The following is a 23,714-nucleotide window of genomic DNA, read 5'->3' as shown; positions in this document are numbered from 1 at the left end:
TTCAAAGATCCAAAACTGGGGGCGCCTGGGTGGCTTAGTCGGTTAAGCGTCCGACTTTCGCTTAGGTCATGATCTCGCGGTTCCTGGGTTCGAGCCCCGCGTCGGGCTCTGTGCTGACTGCTGGCTCAGAGCCTGGAGCCTATTTCAGAGTCTGTATCTCCCTCTCTCTCTGACCCTCCCCTGCTCACGCTGTCTCTCTCTCTCTCTCTCTCTCTCTCTCCTAGAAGTAAATAAAACATTAAAAAAAAAAAGAGAGAGAGAGATCCAAAACTAGTTTGAGAGAGGCAGCTTAAATTTCAGAATCCTCTCATGTGTCTGTTGGCCATCTGTCTGTTGGTCTCTTTGGAGAAGTGTCTGTTCATATCTTCTGCCCATTTCTTTACTGGATTGTTTGTTTTTCGGGTGTGGAGTTTAGCGGGTTCCTTATAGATCTTGGATACTAGCTCTTTATCTCATATGTCATTTGCAACTGTCTTTTCCCATTCCATCAGCATCCCTCCTCATCAGGGACATACAAATCAAAACCACACTGAGATACCACCTCACGACGGTCAGAGTGGCTAAAATGAGCAAATCAGAGAACTCTAGATGCTGATGAGGATGTGGAAAAACGGGCACCCTCCTACACTGTTGGTGGGAATGTAAACTGGTACAGCCCCTCAGGAAAACAGTGTGGAAGTTCCTCAAAAAATTAACAGTACTACTCCCCTATGACCCAGCAATAGCACTGCTGGGAATTTACCCAAGGGATACAGGAGTGCTGATGCATAGGAGCACATGGACCCCAGTGTTCACAGCAGCACTCTCCACAATAGCCAAATCATGGAAAGAGCCTAAGTGTCCATCAACGGACGAATGGATCAAGAAGATGTGGTTTATCTATACCATGGAATACTACATGGCAATGAGAAAGAATGAAATCTGGCCATGTGTAGCAACATGGATGGAACTCCAGGGTGTTATGCTGAACAAAATAAGTCAGGCAGAGAAGGACAGCTACCATATGTTTTCACGTATAGGAGGATTAGGAGGAACTTAATGGAGGGCCATGGGGGAGAAGAAGGAGGAAAATAGTGGGCGAGAGGGAGGGAGGCAAACCATGAGAGACTCTTGGATGCTGAAAACAAACTGAGGGCTGATGGGGGTGGGGGGAGGGGAAGGGAGGTGATGGGCATAGAGGAAGGCACATGTGGGGATCAGCCCCGGGTGTTGTATGGAAAGCAACTTGACAATAAACTATTTAAAAAAGAATTTAAGAATCCTCTCTTGGTTACTGTCAAGCCCCAAGGGACACAAAGGACTCACTCTTATGATAGAGCTACAAGAGCCTCAGATTTTATCTAATCTTTTCTAGTTCAATCTCATGTTATGGACAAGGAGACTAAAGTTCCAAATGACTGATGGGGTTAGAGAGGCAGTTCTATGAGCCTGGAGGATACAGTAAATGATGCAAGGAAGTGTGGAGCTCCTGATCTCCTGAGCTACCTTCTCAGTATTCTGTTCTTTGCACAATCACCTTCAGAGCAAACTCTGATGAATGTTAATGCAGTGGAAAGTTACCTCCAAGAGGAGGAAGATCTACTGGTTGCTGTTGCTAGTCCATCAGGTAAAGAGTCAAGGACAAGTGGTCATGCCAGCTGCCATGTATTTCATTGCACAATTCCCTCATTTCCTTCAAACAAGGGCAAAATCCTTACTCTGTTGTGTTTGAACCCATATTATGCCTTTATGTATATGTGTATTTCTGAGCCCCATCAGGAGCTCAACAGAGCTTTCCAGCACTTTAAGAGAATCTGTCATATACAAAACACACTTTCTAGACTCAGATACTTCTACCCTCAGTGTTGCCTTTTTTGAGGGCCACTCTCCAGAAATACCTTCTTTTTACTGCTTAGCTCCTGCTGAATCGACCAACGTTTGTGCATGCCACTGCTTCCTAACCCCCCAACCTCCCTTGCCTCTAGGAAGAATGGAATCCTGTGGTTTCCATGGCATTTACCAGCACTTCTCTGAAAACTCACTGCTTAATTCTGATGTGGGCGCTTATGTTACAGTCATTAATTACTGCATTAAGTCAAGTCACAAAACTAATGAGGATTTGGACACAAAATTGGAAAATGAGAAAGTAATTTTGCCTGGATTATAGGATATAAAGATAAACATGGTCCAAATATGCACAGAGACAAGAAATCACAGCTTTCATAGCTATCTTCCAACAGGAAATATGGGCTTATGTGTCTCATTAAAATTGAGAGTAAGATAATAAAAGTATCACCATTGGTAACATTTAGGCAGGTCTTAGTTCACTGTGCATTTTATTTCCAGCTCTGACATCTAAATAGAGAACTTTTTTCTATGCCATAAAAATCATCCTGTAACTAAAGTTAGAACCTTCTGAAGTTTTTGCATCAAGCTGCAGGCTGAGTCAAGGATAGGAGGTTATGTGAGAAAAGTTGGCCTTTTATATGTGTGGGTAGAGTTGGTCATTAGATAGGATTATTTGCAGAGCACAGTTGGATGTCTTTCTAGAAATCTATGCTCCACCTACTCTTAGTGGTGCCTTAATCTATCATCAGAGGGAGAGACATGTCAATCCCTAAGAGTTCTCTATTACAATTCAAGTACTACTGGGAAGGTGGAACACTGAATCATCCACACCTAGAATTATGAATCATATCAAGAGAGATTAACAATGTCATAAAAGAATGAGTTTCAGGTCAGATAACTTTTGATGACGAGGGAAACAGATATCTTGGTGATAAGAGGTACTGTTGCGGAGGAGCAATCCCATAATTATTTATGGTTTGGAGGACCCTCTGTTTGGAGGGTATCATAAAGCTCATAGGTACCTGGTCGGTCAAATAAGAAGACACTGAAAGCAAACAATATTTCCTTACCAATTTTACCTCAGACATACCCATCCTGGAGGCATGCAATAAATCTTAAAGCAAAATTAACAGTTGTAGGATCATAGCTTCCTTAAGAACCATAAGGACCATTTCCTCTTAAAGAGACAAACAAAAAAGCTGAATACCCCAGTACACAAAATATGCATACACTTTAGGGAGATTCAAGGACCCCCTGGAGTTTTCACCTAGTCCTAAGGTTAAGAACCTACTCTATAGGGCCACACTCCAGCAGTAGGTCCATCGCATCCTTGTCTGGAATTTGTAGGGATCTATCTTGAGCAGTTTACTTTTGTCTTAGAGGCTGGAACAAAAGGTACTATCATTAAATTATAAGAAAATACCAAAAGCCCTAAAGTATATGGCAATGCCACTTTGACCTGTATCCAATAATATATATTGTATTCTACTAATGTTCTTAACCAAGCCGTCTCTTTTTCAAAGCTGAAGAAAAAGAAGTTCAGAGAGTAACAAGTTTCCCTAAGTCATACAGCAGTTACTGAGGCCAGAGATTCAAGCCCAAGAGTTTTTTACTCTAAAACCCTTGTCTGCTATGGTATCAGAAATAGCCAGGACAGCATTCAACATCATAAGTTTCAGAGTACAGCAATGTGAAAACTGGGAGATGAAAAACATCTTGGGGCTGAAGTGGAACATACTGTAAAATCAAATCAGCGATATAGTGTTGGTGACCAAGCAGATGTCTACTAACTAACTCTAGTGGGACAAAAATGTATGAAAGTAAAAACAGTGAGGCAATTCCCTTCATTCTTCCAAAAATGGTAGCCATTTGTTTATAACATTAACAAATGTTGGAGAAAGCTACTGATTTAAGTTGTAACAACTGTGATTTAAGTTATAGAAGAAAGAGTTTCTGTACAATGCTACAGTGACTTATTATGGGATCCAAAGAGAGAATATGAAGTCTCCTTCTCTGAGGGTCTTTAAAATGAGAATGAGTTCTCAACAGATTTCCTGAAGGTAGGGAAGTTGACTATTAAGTAGACTTTAATGGGTCTATTCAGTCCTTTGATCCCTGGGATAGCACAATTTTTCAGAAAGTAGATATGCTATACAGGGTACATATGCTATATAAAACTACCAAATAGACCTTGAAATTGTTGTGCTTTGAATTTAAAGTCTTTTCAGACATTTACAAAGTCTGAAGATACTTTATGTTCTCATCTTAAATCTTACCTTCTCCCCTCAATAGCTCTTTGAAAAATAAGTCCCAAAAAGGTTGGCTCCAAAATGACATCTCTTTGGAATTGTATTTGTGTCTTTGGACTTGAGTTGGAGTAAATGAAGGTAGGCGATAATTACATTGAAATAGAAGTCAAGAACTTTGATTCTTGTCCTAGGTTTCCTGTTTATGGGCTCCATTATTTTACCTCACCTAACTTGTTGGAAGAATTCACTTTCTCATTGGTAAAACAGGGTGTTGGATTAGACATTTTGCAATATAATTCCATCAAATTAAAAAAAAATAAGCCTATGCTGCTATAAAAGTCAGAATACTGGCAGAAAATTTTCAGAAGCAATGGGAAGTAAAGGAAGAAAATAAATATTAGCAAAGACATTATGGACAAGTGAGGAAAGATGCTCCTCTCCAAAAATACTCACCCTCTCCTTTTTTCTTTCATATTATATACCATATGCCATGGTGCCCTGAATTTTACTGCAATTCATTATATTCAATTCAACAGATATTGTTTGAGCAATAATATATACAATACTCAAGGCTTACCTCACTATTCCACTATGGATTCAGGCCTTTTTAAGTAATATGAATTTAGAATTTGACTGTCTCTGAAAGGAATGTACAAAGCAGGATGTGTGTCCTTGTTTACACTTTGGTCAGGGATGATCAATACTTAATGGAGTGGGTCAGCAAAAAACTTAAAAAGAAAGCAGATCAAACATATTAGGGAAGTGAATATTGAAGAAGAAATCAGAAGAGAAGCAGACAAAAATAAATTTGACACTTTTTCACCAGTAAAGACTGTATCCTGCAACACTCAATAGGAATTTTCTAACAATGAGCTAAGACCTTCAGTTCCTATTCAAAATGTTTGTTTGTGGAGCCCCTGGATGACTCAGTTGGTTAAGTGTCCAGCTCTTGACTTCAGCTCAGGTCATGATGTCATGAATCATGAGATCGAGCCCTGCACTGGGATCTGTGCTGACAGCATAGAGCCGGCTTGGGATTCTCTCCTCTCTCCCCTCTCCCTCTCTGCTTCCCCCACCCCGAGAATAAACAAATAAGCTTTAAAATAAAAATAAATAAATAAGAGTTTCACTTGAATTTTACCAAAGAACTTCAAGTGTTTGAATCTGCAGGACACTTGTGAAGTTTTGGTCTACTGTCCCCTCTTTTTTAAACTGCTGCCTTTTGGGAAACCTCTTGGGAAGTGTGATCTTACTTGCTATGAAATCAATGGACTGCATAGTTCTCTTTGTGTTCTGTTTGGCCATCAAAAACTTAGGCTTTGGTTTCCATGTGGGAAGTTACAAAGCTAAGGAAGCATGGGATTGCTCATATGAAATGCTATTATCCATTTGTTTTAGATTTCAGAAAATGCAGATATAAAACATCACCACAGAACATTATTTTTTTTAATGTGGACCAATGTTTAAGTAATTATTTAAATGTGTAGGGTAGAGACAATTCATGTTTTGATCTTTGGTACTTCCATTGTATCCCTTCCTTGTATCTTTCTTAACCCTCTTCATCCTGATTTCTCAACTCAGGCATCCAGTTTGCTTGTTCTCATTATTCTTCATAGACATCAAATGTACAATATGAAAGAAAGTCTCGTATCAGCTCCTTACAGCTTAGTATGAATTTAGGTCAATGGATACCCTCTTCCCAGGGGTATTTGCACTGTAAGCCTGAGTAGAGGAAAAATCTTTCCTAATGAAACATCAGCAGAGATCTTTCTAGCACCTTTAAAACATCAAAACTGTCACCCACTGGGCCTTAAACTTGAGTTGGACCTGCAACTGGGCATATACTTTTACTATTACTATTACATATATAATTACTCCTTGCCTACTAGTTAAATCAAGTCCAATGACTCAAGTAAATAGGTGTATAGGTATCAGTCCCCAAATTCTGGTAATATTTGAATCACACATTCATTTGCAAAGTTAGAGCCACTTTTCTTTTCCTTCTTCCCCATCTATTCCTATCAGTTAATTTATCTTATATCTGCCTGCCTTGTTAGACTATATCCCTTCCAGGGCAGAGATCCTATCTTATTCAGCTCTGGATCTCTAGGCCCAGCACAGTGTCTGGCTCATTGAAAATCTTTCCAGGCAAATAATTAGATTCCTGTAGTTCAAATCTGCCAAGAGCCGTGTTTCTCTAAAATGACATGCCCGGTTTTACAACAAGGATCTTTCCTCTGATTTTACAGAACACCCATAATGAAGGAAAACTCGAAACCAACCTGCCACAGGACAAACTCTACCCAATCCAAAACAATTGTGAGGATATTTCAGAGCTTGAAATATGCTACACTGGGAATGAAAGATAGAATTGCCTCTGGATTTAGGTCTGGGAATCATTATATTCTTCATGGTTCTGGAATGGAAAGGCCTTATAGAATAGAAAAAAAAACCTAGTTTTATTTCTGTAGTGCGTGATGCCAGGTAGTTACTAGAGCAAATGCCACTCAAGGCCCAGAGGGTTAGCTGCAGCAGCTGATACCCTGTGCTGCTTTTTATAACTCTCCTCCCTAGCACCACGCTCTACATATGTCCCATTTCATCAGGTCACATCAACTTAGGTTGTGCCTAGTACTCCATCTTACACCAAACACATCACCATGTGAAATAGTCTGTGTTTCCTTACGATTTTTAGAAAAATAAAAATAAAAGTAAATTTCCTTAAAAATAAAGCAGAGGAAGTTTCCTGGTTCTTCATGTAAGCAGTGAGTTTGCCAGTTTTTACAAATGAGCAGCCTCTTTCATTCCATAAAACGTTGGGTCTGTCAGCCATTAGCAAACTGTGAAATTACTAAGTTAAGAATGGAATATATAGTACAGACTTAAATTGTATATAGAGTTGTGAAATGAGGTTTTGGTGGTGGTGAGTCTACAGACTTTTGAAAATTATTTGCAAGGAGGCTAGCTGTCCATTTTTTAATAATAAGATTGAAGAGAAAAGGGGAATTCTATAAAGGATCTTTAAAATGTCAATACTTATTTAATATATTATCTCTCATATACAATACACCATCTTGGACCTTTGGGACAAAAGGTCCAAAATCCAAATATCTTGGCTTTAAAGAGCTTACTATTTAGAAAGAATGTTAACTTTAAAATACAGACAGCCACCATTGCATTTATTGAGCACATACTCTGTGTCAGATACTGTGTCAAGTATTTTTATATACACTACATCAGGGATTGGCAAATTACAACCAGAGGGCCAAATCTAGTCCACCATCTGTTTTGATAAATAAAATTTTATTGAAACACAGGAACACTCAATGTTTGAGGATTGTCTCCGGCTGCTTTTGTGCTACAATGGTGGAGTTGAGTAGTTGTGACAGAGTTGAAACAGTCTGGCCTACAAAGCTGAAATACTTACTGTCTGGACCGTTATAGGAAATATTTGCTGACCTCTCCTCTATATCATGTATTCTCATATAAAAATACTTAGAGATAGACTTAGTGTTTCCCATTTTATAATTAGGTAACTGAGGGTTACAGGCTATGTAGCTTAGTGAGTGGCAAAGTTTGTATTTGATTCTAGATTGTATGATTCAAAATATTATGTTCTTATGCTAAATCCATATACAGAAATAGCCAAAGTATGAGGCAGGAATAAATAAGAGACAGATTCACAGGGAAACTGTTACTAGAGTTCAGAAAAGAGATATTATTTTGAGTTTGGGGTGATAAAGATCCTGAAGAAGATCATATTTGATCAAATGTAAAAGCAAAACTGAATCTCAGGATTTGTTACTCCAAAGCTCAGGCCAAGAAAAGTTAAGAGATTAAGGTCACATGTTTAGTTAGAAGCAGATCTGAGATTAGAACCAGTTTTTCACTCACCCAGCCCAAAGTATACTGTCACTGACCATGCTGAACCATTGGATGTTTTTGTATGTGTGGAGAATTTGTATGTTATTCTCAATGATTAATTGAACTAAAGGCTTGTAGTCCTTTTATTGAAGCAATCAAAACTACATGTATACAGGTGTTTACATGGTATCTACCCACCATCCTACCAAATATACTTTTGTTATGGAGAGTCACACTTCTGAGACCATAGGACTCTCTGGCATTCTCACCAGTTTTAAAATTCAAATGATAATCAATTGACCACAAAAGTCAAATATTTATATACCTGTTGCCCTCCAGAATCCGACAGCTCTAGGCCAGGAGAAAAATGGAGAAGTAAACAGGCGCAGCCAATGGAAGCTTACCTGATACTGTAGAGTACTTTGCCATTTTTTGAAATTCGAAGCAATTTGTTGTCAGTGGTGACATCATGGAAGTTGGCACCCTTCTCATTGGCAAAGAATAAATCTGGTTTCCAAATGGAGTCCAGCATGGATGGGTCCAAGTCCAGGGAATCATCAGGGTACTCACTGTATGCCAGCCGTGAATCATTCCACTGTTGTCTCAGAAAAATGTTCACTCGGTAGTCCTATAGAAACCCCATGTATAAGAGTTACTTATCACCCAATCTGGCATAAGAAGTCCATCTACATTTCCCCCTCCATCTTCTCCCTGACTCTGTGCAGTATTGGTGTCCATATGAACCAGCCTGTATATATGTTGGTCAAAATAAACTACTCAGCTCTATTAGGAGGGGGAACAGAGGGGAGAAAGAAAGAAGACTCAACCAAACCAGAACACTAATGGAGTAGGTTGACTTTGTTGAATTTTTTGTTTAAATTATTCATTCTGAGAGGAAATAATACTAACTCAACCTCATTTTTCCATGGAAAAAGGTAACCATGAGTAGAGAAGTCGGTCTGAAATGGCAGATTGTCAAAACTGATTGATTTTCCAAATCAGAAATGACCTGATCTCTATTCTCATTCTGCTCAGATGCCCTGGGCAGAAGGAAACCTACTCTTTAGTTTTGGTAGTGGAAATCTTATTATAAAACTTTGACATGATGGGACAATATTTTTAAAGTCATCTACATAAATATTGAGATGCTTCGTGTTGACAAGATAATTCCATCACACTACTTACTTTTAAAATTCTTAAATATTTTATTATTTATCTGAATGGGTTGTAGCTACAGTAGTTGACTTGATACTTCATCAATACAGAGATCTTTTTCATGTTTTCCTAATCTGGGCACCTTCAAAAAAGGTGCTCCTCTCTATCGGAGACTCAGGTACACCTTGTCATTCCCACTTGATCCGGGAGTATACTTCCTTGCCAGTATATCAGTTTGGGGCAGTGACTTCTGTCCTGGGGATTTCAACTCAAAGGTCTTTCAGTTCATGAAAATGGTTGCTTTGCTTCATAGAGCAGGCCCCAAAAGAGACATTAATGGTGTTTCGTAGCCAAGTGAGACTATGATTCAGAGCTAATAGTTGTCCACTCTTGACACTTATGGTCATTTAGAGTGATATATACCAGTTCCTTCCTGCTCTCTTTCCTTTTCCCTTTTTACCATTTGCTCCATCTCCACATCTTTGGCACCTGGATTTTTGGTCATTGTTTATTTTACTCTAATGGTGACCAACTTGTTCTGGTTTGCCAGAGAACCTCCCAGTTTTCCAGTTTTATTTCCCAAAGTCCCACGTTCAGTGGATCTACTCAGTCCCAGGCGGATGGTTGGTTACTCTACTAGGTACAGTGGAGACCACCTCAGGATGGTCACTATTGGTCCATTCCCTTAGGGCCAAAAGAAGAAAATCATACTAAGTTGTAAAGATTCAGGTATATGGAAAAGAACTTCAGTCCACTTCCTCCTACCTATTACTAAACTATCCAAATTCCTATGATAATTTTCGAATCCAGCCATCCTAATTATCAGGCTGATAGACTGTGTTGGAGGTGACAGGTCTTGGAAGTAGTGCCCAATGTAGGCTTAAAGAATGCTAATAATCAAATAGTTACTAATTTCTGAAAATCAGTCATCAAATCCCAGCTTATTTGGAAAGACTGAAATGTTAGAAGAAATAACCTTAAGGTTCTCCACTGTACAACAGATGAACTTTCCAACTTGGAAAATCTTATCAGCTGACTTTTATTTGGGATTTTACCAGGCGTGCACAGCAAATTCTCAAACCTAAGAGGGCACCATTGTGGGCCCAGTCAGGCTTCCATCTCATCCTGTTTGCTCACTGACTCCTCCTGTGCGTGAATCAAGAGAATGGCAGAACCTCAAAGTTATCACCATCACATATTTTTGGAATTGTTCCAAGGGACCAGAGGATTATAACTGGAAGGAGATTACCAGTTTGATGTTTCACTGGCAAAAGGAGTTACCAGAAGCTTTGGAATTTTGTGTGAATAAAGAGTGGGGATGTGTGATATGTGGAAAATAAAAAATGGTGCTATTGAAAATACAATAATCCAACTTACATATAAAGTATGCACTAGATACATCACCTGTGAGTTTTCCTTAAGGTTTCCTGGGGGGGGAAATGCAGCTTCTCTCGTGTTTGACATCTACCCCTGTTATATCCCTTAGAGTGAGAGCCAGTTATCCTTAACAAGTTTTTTTTTTGGTGGGGGGGCAGGTGTCTGTGAGCATGTTTCAGTAGGAAACAGGAGAAAAGAGAAAGAATCTCTTCCCTCAGACAGTTCTGGAGGTAGAGAAACTCTAATATGAAAAGCAATGACAGCTAGAAATAATACAGGTGAATGGGTTAAATATCTTGGGCCATTGTGAAGCCAATTAGGGCCCCTCAGAAAGCAAGCATAGGATGGGAAAGGCCATGAGAAGCCAGGTAGACAGTATTGAGTAGAAAAATCACCAAGAGAACATCACTGCGATCCTCCCTTGGGCCTGAGAATGATTTAAAGCTGTATATTGAGAGAGTCTAGAGAATATTAGCGACATACAATATGAAAACATTGACCTTTGAAAAAATTCAGTATAAATTTCCACAGCTAATGTACATCTTTTTAAAAAGTCTTTCCCATGAGTATTCATCTCCAGTGTTTCCTGGTTTTCTACTTTTGAATTTTATATATATATAAAATAATAAAACAGGTTCATCCAGTGTTAGAACTTAAAGAAGAGTACTGAGTATATCATATCACAATAGAACCATTAAATGTCTAACAGTTCATTTAAAATAAATGAATCCTCCTATTTGTAAGCAAGGACAAGTAGAAAACTTATAGGAAAAATACAGTTTGTGCCACAATGACAGGAATTATATGACTTTGATTAGGTCTTTTGGAAGTATTCTTTATATAAATGTATGGGAATTTAAAATTTTTGTAATTTTATTTATGATGATATACACTATTCTAAAATAAACAGCTGCCCTTACAACCTTTAAGAATAGAAAAGGATAGGGGCGCCTGGGTGGCTTAGTCGGTTAAGCGTCCGACTTTCGCTTAGGTCACGATCTCGCGGTTCGTGGGTTCGAGCCCCGTGTCGGGCTCTGTGCTGACTGCCAGCTCAGAGCCTGGAGCCTGTTTCAGTCTGTGACTCCCTCTCTCTCTGACCCTCCCCTGCGCACGCTCTCTCTCTCTCTCTCCTAGAAATAAATAAAACATAAAAAAAAAAGAATAGAAAAGGATACTCAAGGAACTAGTGACACAGATATCTGAAGAAAAGACTTTCTGAGGCTTTGACCCCTGTAACTCTTTCAGTTTACTATGATTTTCAATATAGGGTTAAAACTTGACACATGTGATCTATTTATACATCATCTCGGTTTATTTAGAGCTAAGTTTATTTTCTCATGATATTACAAACCACAGGAGATAGTTACATTCTTCTGTAATTTGTCTTTATGCTTGCTTCTAGGTTTAATGAAATATTAAAGGGGAAATAAATATTGAGAGACATGCTTAAATGCAGACTGACTTTTCTTTTAGTGCCTACTTTCTCCAGAGACATATTCTACATCAAATAAATGTCATATTTCCTTGTATTAAAATGTGTTTTCCTATGACTGACTGGGTATTAGATGAGGTCATGGAAACATTCAAAGTAAAAAATATATGTAAAAGTAAATACATATTTTTTCAAATGCTACATGTAAGTCATATAATCCTTATTATATTCTTAACACAGGTAATACAAGTACCTGTAATGCACACTATTATTTCACATCGAGTCTAGTATTTCTAAAGTTTCACTTTTCCCAATACCTTCTAATGCTATGCTTATGCCACAGACGGTTTTCTTAAATTGAATTATCTTGGTACTATTGTATTTGGTCTAGCATTTGTACACAGAGATTACCACTGTGTCTCATACATACTCTTACTAAACCTATTATTCTCTTATTATTTGTGTTCATATACATTTTTCAATCTAGTTATGTTATGAAGTTATCAGCACCAAGGCTACGCTTTGTTGACTCCTCACGGTACCTGTGTGGTGCTTTGGTTTGAACCTCTGGCTACACTGAGGTAAAGTTTTCATCCTCCTGAGTCTGTGCTAGCTTTGATGTGGGAAGAGAGCCTTGAATTTGAAATTATGGCGGTGGGTGTGGGTGCAGTTGTCTTCTGATGGACTCAGGCTTTAACATTGCATTGTTAATTTAGAGACCAAGGTCACCTTGTATCTCAGATTAACAAAATACCAGGTATGGGGTAGACTCTTGGTGCTTCCCTAAGAAGTCAGAAGTAAGAAAAGTAGCTACCTGCTATTCCTGGTAAGTTAGCATCTCCTCCCGAATTGCTTATGCAGCTACAGAATGCGAGGGAGCCCACGGGGTCATGTCAGCAGTTACAGCACCGAGGGCATTCTCCTAAGGGGCTTTCTACCTCTTATCCGGTTCCTCGGGAACGTGATTGCCAATCTGTGATAGAATAACCCTTCACTCTGCAGCAGTAAACAGCAGAGTATGTGGAACCTATCTTTTGGGGCCAAGTTTGGGGGGAGCTGGACACCTATTCTGGACATACTGGCTGAGTGAACACATTTTAGGCACTTGCAGCTCTTTCTCCCCCACCTCAGGTGTTAACTGAGAAGGGACTCAGGACCTGCTGCTGTGGTACCCATAGCTCCAAATCATATCCTTTGAGAAGACTCTCTTCCTCTTCTAACGGCCAGTCTTGGGGAGAGCTGCCCACAGGTGGCACGCAAATACCTGTGACCTTTCCTGACATTATTAATAGTCCTAAAGTAGGTCTTTATATGAGGAAAGCAAGAGTTACAAATATACTCCCTACCCTCTAAATTCACCTGCCATTGGCAGCTAAAGAAAAAGGGGAAAGAAAGAAAAGGAAAGAGTAAGCTGACATTCTCAAGACAAAATATAACCTGTTGCATCATACATCCCTTACCAGTCTTCTGAGTCTTTCGGAACCACACACACACAAAAAATTGTTCCACTAAATTCTCTTAACACAAGGTTAATGGGCAATGACCAGCCACAGATCCCCATGACTCTTAATGAATAAAAGTGTGTATTTTGGAATAATGTATATCATCATAATGATTCATAAAAACGTTTCTTAGAATAACACAAATACATGGCCTTCTGAGCACACATCTTCAACACTAACATATCAAAGGGATGAGAGGCAGTATTGGGTCGCTAAGTGAGCCTATACTTTGTGGGCAGGTAGTACCAACAGTAGTTTAATGAGATGACATCAAACATAAGGGGTGTAGACTCCATATCACCAAAGAAAGTCATGCTGAGTTCATACAGCGGAAGCCATTGTCTCTTATTTAGAAACAAATAGTCAAACTGAATCTTCAGTAGTGCTACCGGGGTTATGGAGTGAGAGTGGGGCATGAGGGAAGCGAGGAAATTCAACATGTTTAGAAACTCAAAATTCTGAGGCATTCTTTCTTGGAAAAATCCATTCCAGAAACCACAGAGAAAGCAAAACGAGTATTGCTTCCATATAGCTCGAAGCAGTGACTTCAGTGACCACATACATTACTGTGTATAAAAACTAAGGGTCTGGTATTCTGACTCCCAACTAAAGACAGTTCAAAGAAAAATCTGGTTCTGTTTCATTTTCTTGACCAGTTTTCTTTTAGTCAAATTCTGTGAAAGTGTGGGTACATTTATGGGTGATAGATCTCAAGGTTTGGGTAAGGGAAGCTTGGGCTGCCACGATATTCCGTGGTGTATCAGATGGATTCCCAGGTAGGGCCCCAGGGGTCTGGGAAGATAGACATTCAAGGTGGAGCAACTCATGTTCATAGGAGCATCTGATTAAAGTCCATTTAAATACTCATGCCTCAGATTCAGGGTCAGCAGTCTATGGCCTGCGGGCCAAATTTGGCCACAGCCTATTTCTGTAAGAAGTTTTTTGGAGTACAGCCACACCCATTTGCTTCCTGTTGTTTCTGGCTGCTTTCATGCCAAAAGGGCAGAATTGGAGTAGTGACAGAGATTGTCCAGACCCTCAAAGTCTTAAGTATTTACTGTCTGGCCTTCTATAGAAAAAAAGTTCGCCGGTTCTTTTGGGATGAGGATTTATTGAGCATGATAGAGTTTCCGAAAAATATTTATTTTAGTTTCACACAAAAGCTTTAATTGAAGAAAATAAAAGATTCCTTTTAAGAGCCAAATGAAGTTTGTCATTACATCAAAAGCTAAGAAATAAAAGAAACACAATATGCATCACTCTTCTGACCATGCGATACAGTCTATATGATACGGCAAGATAGGCAGGCTGTTCAGTTTACACTTGAGCAATGATTTCCAACGTTTCTCATAGGAAACATGACAAAGGACCCCTTAATGCGTGGCCAGGAAGCACTTAAGCAACCCATTTATTAAACACCTTCAGTAGCTATTAAAGACACAGGAAAACAAGGAAATCCATAGCTTCTGTTTTTATCCCCTTAAATGTTTAGCTTTTTCTGCATTAATAAACATTGGAAAGGTGCACATTTACATTTTTGATTGAGGGTAAATGCAATGAGGAGTTTAATCAAAGCAACTTAGGATTCTAATTAATGCAGTCAGCATTAGGTCGTGCAAATATCGTCATTGAATGCCATCGTGTAAAGCTGGTGACAGTGATTTGGGCTGCTGGAAGACGTGCCCCTCTCTTATCAGGATAAAATCAAGAGGGGAGAGACAAAAACTGAATGCCAAGCCCAGAGCTTGGATTAGTCTTTCCAAGTTTACATTTTCTTGTGAGTCATTTAATAACCCTATCAAAACTATATTATTTGAGTGAAATTCTTAATGCACTACATCTTGTCAAAGCACCAGAAGTCTCATTTCTGGACAGTGCTGTGTCAGTAATATTAAAATGGGTAGTGGAGTTGCATTATGTCTAGTTTTGCCAGTGAAAAGGAATGGTAAAAGGTAAATTACTGTTTTCTAGCATCGAGGACACCAAAAAGTCCAGTAATTTGTTAAACACAATCCTAGTAGCCTAAAAGAGAAAATTCATAAAGACAAGGGAACCACTATTTTTTACTTCTCACTAGCATTATGCTCATTAATTTACTTGAATGTTTCTAGGACATCAGCCACCAAAGTACTTAGTCAAGTTCAACCATATTTTATTCTGACTTCATCCAATAATATGGCTGTCTACTTTACATAGTCATGAAAATCAGAACCAGCCAAATGATTGAGGACTTAAAATAAATTGTCTGAGGACCAAGAAAAAATTTCACCCAAAAGTCAGTCTCCACACTGTCACCTAGTACTATAAGGGTCTTAATCTCATAGGTTATGTCACAGGCAACACCATTGCCATTGACATTTATAAAGAATATTGGTGGATTTTATAGTAGCTGAAATCTTTCTCATGTACATGGAATGTATTTGTACATACATGATGATGAGCTTATAATTAGTTTTATGTTTATGGGATTTCTTTTGAGGGGGAGCCATGCATGTGATGTGTTTGCTATGGACTTGGGGCTATTTTCTTTTGCAACAAGATTGTGTGTGTGTGTGTGCACATGTGTGTGTATTGAGTGTAAGGTCAGTCCCTTGGCATGTATCTTAAATGTAGCACATTCGAGGCTTGACTGTTAAAACTTCCATAATATGAAAACTACTGGCTATAAAAAAAATCTCCTAAGCTTTGAAGTTTGTATTTCCGAAGCATTAGAGATATAAATATTTAAATATCTTTAATAACAATACATGATGCTTATTACTGGTAATTCTACCTAAATCTAACCAAACATCAAGTGTTTTAAGAATTTCTCTGGCATGATGGAAAAAATATTATTGAATTTTAAGTAATGAAGACTTTACTAATGACTTTCTAAAGTGAAAGTGTATAAATAATTGCTTTTTAGAGGTGAGTGAACTTGGAAATTGGCATTCAGCAAGTGTCCCACAAATATAAAAGTGCTCCTTCGATCCTGTATCCCATTCCTTCACACGATGGCTTCAATGCTCAGTCCCACTCACCATTGTAGTTTCTGCTATTGACCCAAAGCTGTTGATAAATATGTTGCAGGTAACATTTACAGGAGGCCCTGCAAGTTGAACAATAAATAGAAAATTTGACAGGTTGTGTTCATGGCATAATCAAGTCACGTTTTTCTCTTGCCAGTGGCATTGTAGCACTTACCATGGTGGTTTCTGTGACTGATCCAAAACTGTTGATAAAAATATTGCAAGTAACGTTTACTGGAGGACCTGCAGAATGCAATAAGAATATTGCAATAGACATTGAAGCAAAAATACAGCTCCATCAACATCTGTGCAAATGACTAGAAATGTAAACTAAAAATGATGGTGAGATTGCAAAATAAAAACAAAAGCCAAAAACCCAAACCAAAAATACTGTACCCAGAAGTTCAGAGTGATAACATTCCCACTAGTATTTCGAATAAGGACAGTTAAGCAATGATAACTTACCCAGCATAGTTTGGGATTTAGAAGACATAAACTGGAGACTATTAAACTGAATTCATTGTCACTAGTTGCTATCCAAATAGCCTTTTGCGTGGGTGGCCTTTCCCTACCTCCTTTCTATGGTGCCCTTTAAATTAGTGGGTCTAATCTGATTCTCTTGATACCTTTGAATTCACCCCATTCCTTCTTTATATCCTCTGACCCCCAATGAAAAATGATGTACAAAAATATAAAAACAAAGAAAATTGGCTGATTTTAAGAAGTAAACACAGAAATGTCACTTAATGTCCAGATTATAAAGCAAGGGCTTTTAATCCTAGACGCACTTTCAATAGAGAGCCCATTTTTTTCCCCAGAGAAAAAAGGCTAGCTTTCTTTGTCTCTCGCCCTTGGTCTCCCCAACCCAAGCACTAAGCAGGCCTTTTTCTGCTTAGCATCTGAAATCAGATGACAACAGATGTGTTCTGGGGGGATGGCTGCAGATTCTTTGCCCTTCAATGATAGATATCACTGTCTAATGATTTCCAGTTTCATGTTTTTCTGGGGGATGTGTTTATCGCCTTCATGTAGTTACCCCCTAATTCTGGGATAAGAACACACTGCCATGAGCCAGCTATTCACTTACTGCTCTCCTTGGTGGAAAATTCTCTCTTTACTCGACAGAGTCTCAGTAACCTCGTACAGGCTACACCCCGGTTGGCTCTGTACCCAACAAGCCATTAGGATCTAACTGACGAGTTTAGCTTGAGGCCTCCCTTTAAAGGTGGTGGTAAAACACAGCTATGGTGGCACTCGGGCACCACGTTCTTAAACTCTACCAGTCGGTGGGTTCTCCAGCCCTTTCCTCTGAGGAAAGAAAACTTAGGCTAAATAACTAATTTAAGTCTCCAGGCAAGAACTTTTGGTAAAAGAGATGTGTTGTTTTTTTTTTCTTTAACATAATTAACCTTTCTTTTCTTAATGGAAAACAATTGTGTTTATTTTTTTAAAAAATGTCTGTACATATGGAATCACAGACACCACATTAGGCACCATATTACCAAAACACTTTTCCAACCTATATCTTTGAGATAGTCCAAGTCTTTTAATTCATCCCTTCCCCCTCTCATTTCAGCATCTGCCAAGATGACTTCTTCCCCAGGGTCACTTTCTACTCTCCTGGATTTGTCTTTCTCATTTGGTTACTGAAAACAGAGCAAAAACAAGTCTCTTCCTTGAACATAAAATTCTATCTGATAGCAAATATATTTTTCTGCTAATAAATACATTTAGACAAAGTAGAGGCAAGTCGTGAGACATTGTATATGTTCACTTTTTTTTTCTTCTCTTCACAACAAAATATTTCATTTTAAATAGCCCGATTCAGGATGGGAAACTTTCATGAATTTTTATATGCAAGGCAGATAAGAAAATAAATGATGGGGGGGAGTAAAGAAACAGGAAAGAGACGTGTCATCTTAACAAGAGGAGTTCGAAAAGTCAAATATAGCTTGTCTTCTACTGTACATTTTCCTGGCTTCCCCACTTGGCCTCCCCAGTTGGCTTGAAGGTGTTTAGGAGGCTGGGTCACACCATCATATACTTATTTTTATCCTTCCATGTAAATGACAGTGTGAGTATATTGCTAGAACTCAAAATATTTTTTAAGCTACCACATACGGACCCTGTACTAAGCACATTTTAAAAATTATCTAGTTTATTTTTTTTAAATTTTTGCTGTTTATTCATTTTTTTGAGAGAAAGAAAGAGAGACAGAGTGCAAGTTGGGGAGTGGCAGAGAGAGAAGGAGACACAGAATCTGAAACAGGCTCCAGGCTCTGAGCTGTCAGCACAAAGCCCGATGCGGGAGTCAAACCCACGAACTGAGAAATCATGACCTGAGCCAAAGTAGGCCTCTTAACTGATTGAGCCACCCAGGCACCCCAAAAATTATCTAGTCTAATCCTCACAAAAGAGGAATTGTTTTTACTGTGCCGGTAAATGTTTTCAGATGAGGAAACAGAGGGTTAGAGAGGTTGAGTAACTTGCTTAAAGTCACGCCACAGTAAGTAGAAAAGCTGACACTCCATGCCTTATCATTATGATCCCAAACACCTAAACTGTCAGCCTCTTTGCTGCTCCACATTCCTTACACAATAACCTTGCTTTCCCCTGACCTGCCAACCGTGGTGTTTGCCACTGGTTTGTAGATTTCTGGGATAATTTGATCCTTTACTTCTGACCTCTTCAATCTTGGGTATTGTCTCAAGTTTCATTTGCATCTGGATATAAAATTTTGGAAAGAAGAAAAAGCAATTTTTTTTGGATGCAGGATTAGGATTATATGCACATGCATGTGAGAGCTGATACATATTAATTAAAGCCCTGCTGAGTGCCAGTGAGTACCATATTTCATTCTTCAGTCATTAGGTGCTACCGTGTCCCCCATTTTATAGATGAGAAAGCTGAGACACAGAGGTAATTAATTAATTTTCCCAAGGTCACAGAGTTTGTAAGAGGCAGAAATTGCCTAACTTATGGACCCTTTTCTTAACTACAGGAGGAAAATGGCTGAGTCCACTGGAATTATCTTCATTGTTTTTAATTTTTTAAATTTTTTTATAATTTATTGTCCAGTTGGTTTCCACATAACACCCCGTGCTCATCCCCACAAGCGCCCTCCTCCATGCCCGTCACCCCCCCCCGTCCCCTCCCCCCAACCCCCATCAGCCCTCCGTTTGTTCTTGGCATTCAAGAGGCTCTCACGGTCTGCCTCCCTTCCTGGCCCCAACTATTTTCTCCCCTGCTCCTCCCCCATGGAATTATCTTCATGATAAAAGCTACTGGGACTGGCCTGCAAGTACTTTGGGTTATATAGTTGTTTTTCACTTTTGTCATTCTGATATGTGTCATAACAACCTTTCATCTGTATTTTAGCCCAATAATCCACTAAGGTGCTCTAATTAACAAGGACACGTTCTTAGATGTGATTATCAGTGAATGACTATCTTTTGTAAACTGTAGAAAGAAGAAGTTAACCTCGCATAATTGGTTTTATCAGCGACGTTATGATGTTCCAAAGTGAACTGGATGGGAATTCAAGAGGAACAAGAATTAGGTGGGCACCTACTCTCTCATATCACTGTTATCCCCTTCCTTCTTTGCAAACCTCGTCCCCTCTCTCCCATCTTCCCTCTCCCCCTCCCTTTTTCCCTTTCTTTTTCACTCTCTTTCTTCCTTTATTTTTTGCCTTATTCTTTTTTTTAATTATTTGAGTGTAGTTGACACACAACGTTATGTTAGTTTCGGGAGTACAGCATAGTGATTTGACAAGTTCAAACATGATGCTCTGCTTACCACGGGTGTAGTTACCGGCCATCACCATCTACTGTTATTACAGTATCATTGACTATATTCCTCATGCCACACCTTTTATTCCCATGACTTATTCATTGCATAACTGGAAGTCTGTATCTCCCCCTCCCTTCACCCATTTTGCCTATCCCCGTACCCCCTCTGGAACCATCAGTTTGTTCTCTGTGTCTACAGGACTGATTCTGCTTTTTCTTTGTTTGTTCTTTTTTTTTTTTTTTTTAGATTCCACATGTGAGTGAAATCATGTAGTATTTGTCTTCCTCAGTCTGATTTATTTCACTGAGTTTAATACCCTCTAAGTCCATCCATGTTGTTGTAAATTGCACAGTCTCATCTTTTTATTGCTGCATAATATTCCTGTGTGTGTGTGTGTGTGTGTGTGTGTGTGTGTACCACATCTTCCCTATCTATTCATCTATTGATAGACTCTTAGGTTGGTCCTGTATCTTGGCTATTGTAAATAATGCTGCCATAAATGTAGGGGTGCATAAATCCTTTCAGATTAATGTTTTTGTTTTCTTTGGGTAAATATCCAGTAGTGGAATTATTGGATCCTACGGTAATTCTCTTTTTAAGTTTTTGAGGAACCTTGGTACAGTGACTATATGAATTTGCATTTCCAGCATATGTGGGTTCCTTTTTCCATATCCTCATCAACACTTGTTATTTCTTGTCTTTTTTAATTTAGTCATTCTCACAGATGTAAGGTAATATTTCACTGTGGTTTTGATATGCCGTTTCTCTGATGATTAATGATGTTGAACATCTTTTCATGTGTCTGTTGGATGTCTGGATGTCTTCTTTGGACAAATGTCTATTCAGGTCCTCTGACCATTTTTTATTTGGGTTGTTTGTTTTTATGGTGTGGAGTTGCATAAATTCTTTATATGTTATGGATATTAGCCCCTTATTGGACTTATCATTTGCAAATATCTTCTCCCATTCTGTAGGTTGCCTTTTTGTTTAATGATGGTTTCCTTCATTGTGCAAAACCTTTTTATTTTGATGTGGTCCCAATAGCTTATTTTTGCTTTTGTTTCTATTGCCTTAGGAGACATATCTAGGAAAATGTTGCTACAGCTAATATCAGAGAAATTACTACCTATGTTTTCTTCTAGGATTTTTATGATTTCAGCTCTCACATTTAGGTCTTTAGCCTGTTTTGAGTTTTGTGTGTGTGTGTGCGTGCGTGTGTGTGTGTGTGTGTGTGTGTGTGTGTGTATGCTGTTAGAAAGTGGTCCGATTTCATTATTTTGCATGTAGCTGTCCAGTTTGGCTAGCACTGTTTATTGAAGAGACTATCTTTTCCTCATTGTATGTTCTTGCCTCCTTTGTCATAGATTAATTGACCATATAAGTGTGGGCTTATTTCTGGACTCTATTCTGTTCCACGGATCTATGTATCTCTTTCTTGTGCCAGTACCATGCTGTTTTGATTACCGCAGTTTTGTAATCCTAGATTACCTTGTAATGTGGGATTGTGACACCCGTAGCTTATTTTTCTTTCTCAAGATCGCTTTGGCTATTTGGGGTCTTTTGTGGCTCCATACACATTTTAGTATTATTTGCTCTAGTTTTGTGGAAAATGTTGTTGGTATTTTTATAGGGATTGTATTGAATTGTTTTACTTTATTCTTATGAGAGAGATGTAATTCAAATGTAAATGGAGATAGATTTTTATATGGTAAATAGATTTCAGATACTTTACATGTATCTGGAAGAAAGGCTCCCTTTCCTGATCCCCAGCACAAAGATGGCAAGCCCCATCCTATACTGATCCTCTTTGTACCACTCTCTCAGATTATCTTCTTTGCAGTAAGGCGTTTGTCTTGGTAACCCAAGTCAGACTACAGTTATTCTACAGTTATTGACCATTAACATCTTCACTTTGGGTCAACTTCAGTTGGCCAAATTGGCTGTAAGAGGGCACAGAATCAGAGTTAATAACACATCCAGTGTCCTCCACTGCTGCTCAGACTGCGGTTGGAAGCTCAGCAAAATCACCACCACCTGGGAGCTTGTTAGAAACGCAGCCTCTCCAGCCCCATTCCAGTCCTGATGAAGCAGTTTGCACTTTAACAAGGGAATTTTGTTCCTGCAGACAATTCTGTCTCCCTTTCAAAATTAAGATCACTAGTACTTTGTTTCAAGAACATCCCTGGAAATGTCAACTGTAGTCCATTAATAAAACTACTCAGATTAGACAAGTTTGGAAAACACTGTTGAATAAAGTTAGGCAAGTTTCTTTAATATAGGTTTCTCCAAAGTTGTGCAACCATTAACCACTGTCTATTTTTTTTAATTTTTTAATGTTTTACTTATTTTTGAGAGAGAGACAGAGTCTGAGCAGGGGAGAGGCAGAGAGAGAGGGAGACAGAATCCATGAAGCAGGCTCCAGGCTCTGAGCTGTCAGCACAGAGCCCAACGCAGGGCTCAAACCCGTGAACCACGAGACCATGACCTGAGCCAAAGTCAGATGCCCAACCAACTAAGCCATCTGGTGCCCCTACCACTATCTATTTCCAAAGTTTTTCCATCACTTCAAACAGAAACTTTGTGACCATTAAGCAATAACTCCGCACTCTCCTCTCCCTCCAGCCCCTAGTAATGTCTAATCTACTTTTGATCTGTTTAGTCAAGATATTTCGTGTAAGTGGAATCATACAATATCTATCCTTTGTATCTGGCTTCTTTCACTTAGCATAATGTTTTCACTGTTCATCCATGTTGTAGCACGTATCAGGACTTCTTCCTTTTTATGACTAAATAATCATTGTGTGTGTGTGTGTGTGTGTGTATAACAGACGAATAATAATATATATTATATCATATATATATTATAATATAATTATATTATATTATATATAAGAGCTGTAAATATATCTCTTTTTATATATATATATATATATATATATATATATATATATATATATTATTCATCTGTTAATTGAAACTTGGATTTTTTTTTCACCCTTTGGCTATTGTGAGTAATGCTGCCATGAAATATTTGAGTTCCTACTTTCAACTCTTGTGGATATATACCCAGGAGTGGAATTAGGAGTCACATGCTAATTCTATGTTTAACTTCTTAAGGAACTGCCATACTGTTTTCTACAGTGGCTACACTGTTTTGAATGGCCACAAGCAATGTTTGAGTATTCCATTTCTTCATGTCTTCACTATGTTTTGATTATAGTCATTCTAGGAGGTGTGAGGGGTATCTTATTGTGGTTTTGATTTTCATTTCCCTAATGACCAATGACATCGGACATCTTTTCTAGTGATTTTTGGCTATCATTTTGAAGAAAAGTCTATTCAAGTCCTTTGCCCATTTTTGTATTGGGTAAGTTGTCTTTCTGTTGTTGAGTTGCAGGAGTTCTTTATATATTAAAAAAAGTTCTTTATATATTAAACCCTATCAGGTATATGATTTGCAAATAGTTTTTCATAGTAGGTTTACTCTTCCTTGACAATGTACTTTGAT

The 23,714-nt window shown here is 38.6% G+C and overlaps 1 protein-coding gene across 2 annotated transcripts in view; it reads right to left on the bottom strand.

The window, feature by feature from the left end:
• The window catches only part of GLRA2 (glycine receptor alpha 2), a 179,917-nt gene that overhangs the window by 119,230 nt on the left and 36,973 nt on the right, over positions 1-23,714 (bottom strand). The window contains exons 3-4 of one of the 2 annotated variants that reach the window (XM_039233918.1): positions 16,590-16,657; positions 8,345-8,568 (exon numbers count right to left, since the gene is read on the bottom strand). In XM_039233918.1, the coding sequence (XP_039089849.1) occupies positions 8,345-8,568; positions 16,590-16,657 (292 nt within the window). Of the gene's footprint in view, positions 1-8,344; positions 8,569-16,426; positions 16,495-16,589; positions 16,658-23,714 lie in introns of both variants that reach the window. The other variant, XM_039233919.1, reaches the window with a different exon arrangement.

The sequence above is a fragment of the Hyaena hyaena genome, unplaced genomic scaffold (assembly GCF_003009895.1).
Source record: "Hyaena hyaena isolate Hyena2069 unplaced genomic scaffold, ASM300989v1 scaffold_80, whole genome shotgun sequence".
NCBI classification, from domain to species: Eukaryota; Metazoa; Chordata; class Mammalia; order Carnivora; family Hyaenidae; genus Hyaena; species Hyaena hyaena.
The sequence above is the reverse complement of the archived record's forward strand: the minus strand, read 5'-3'. Positions and strand labels throughout refer to the sequence as shown.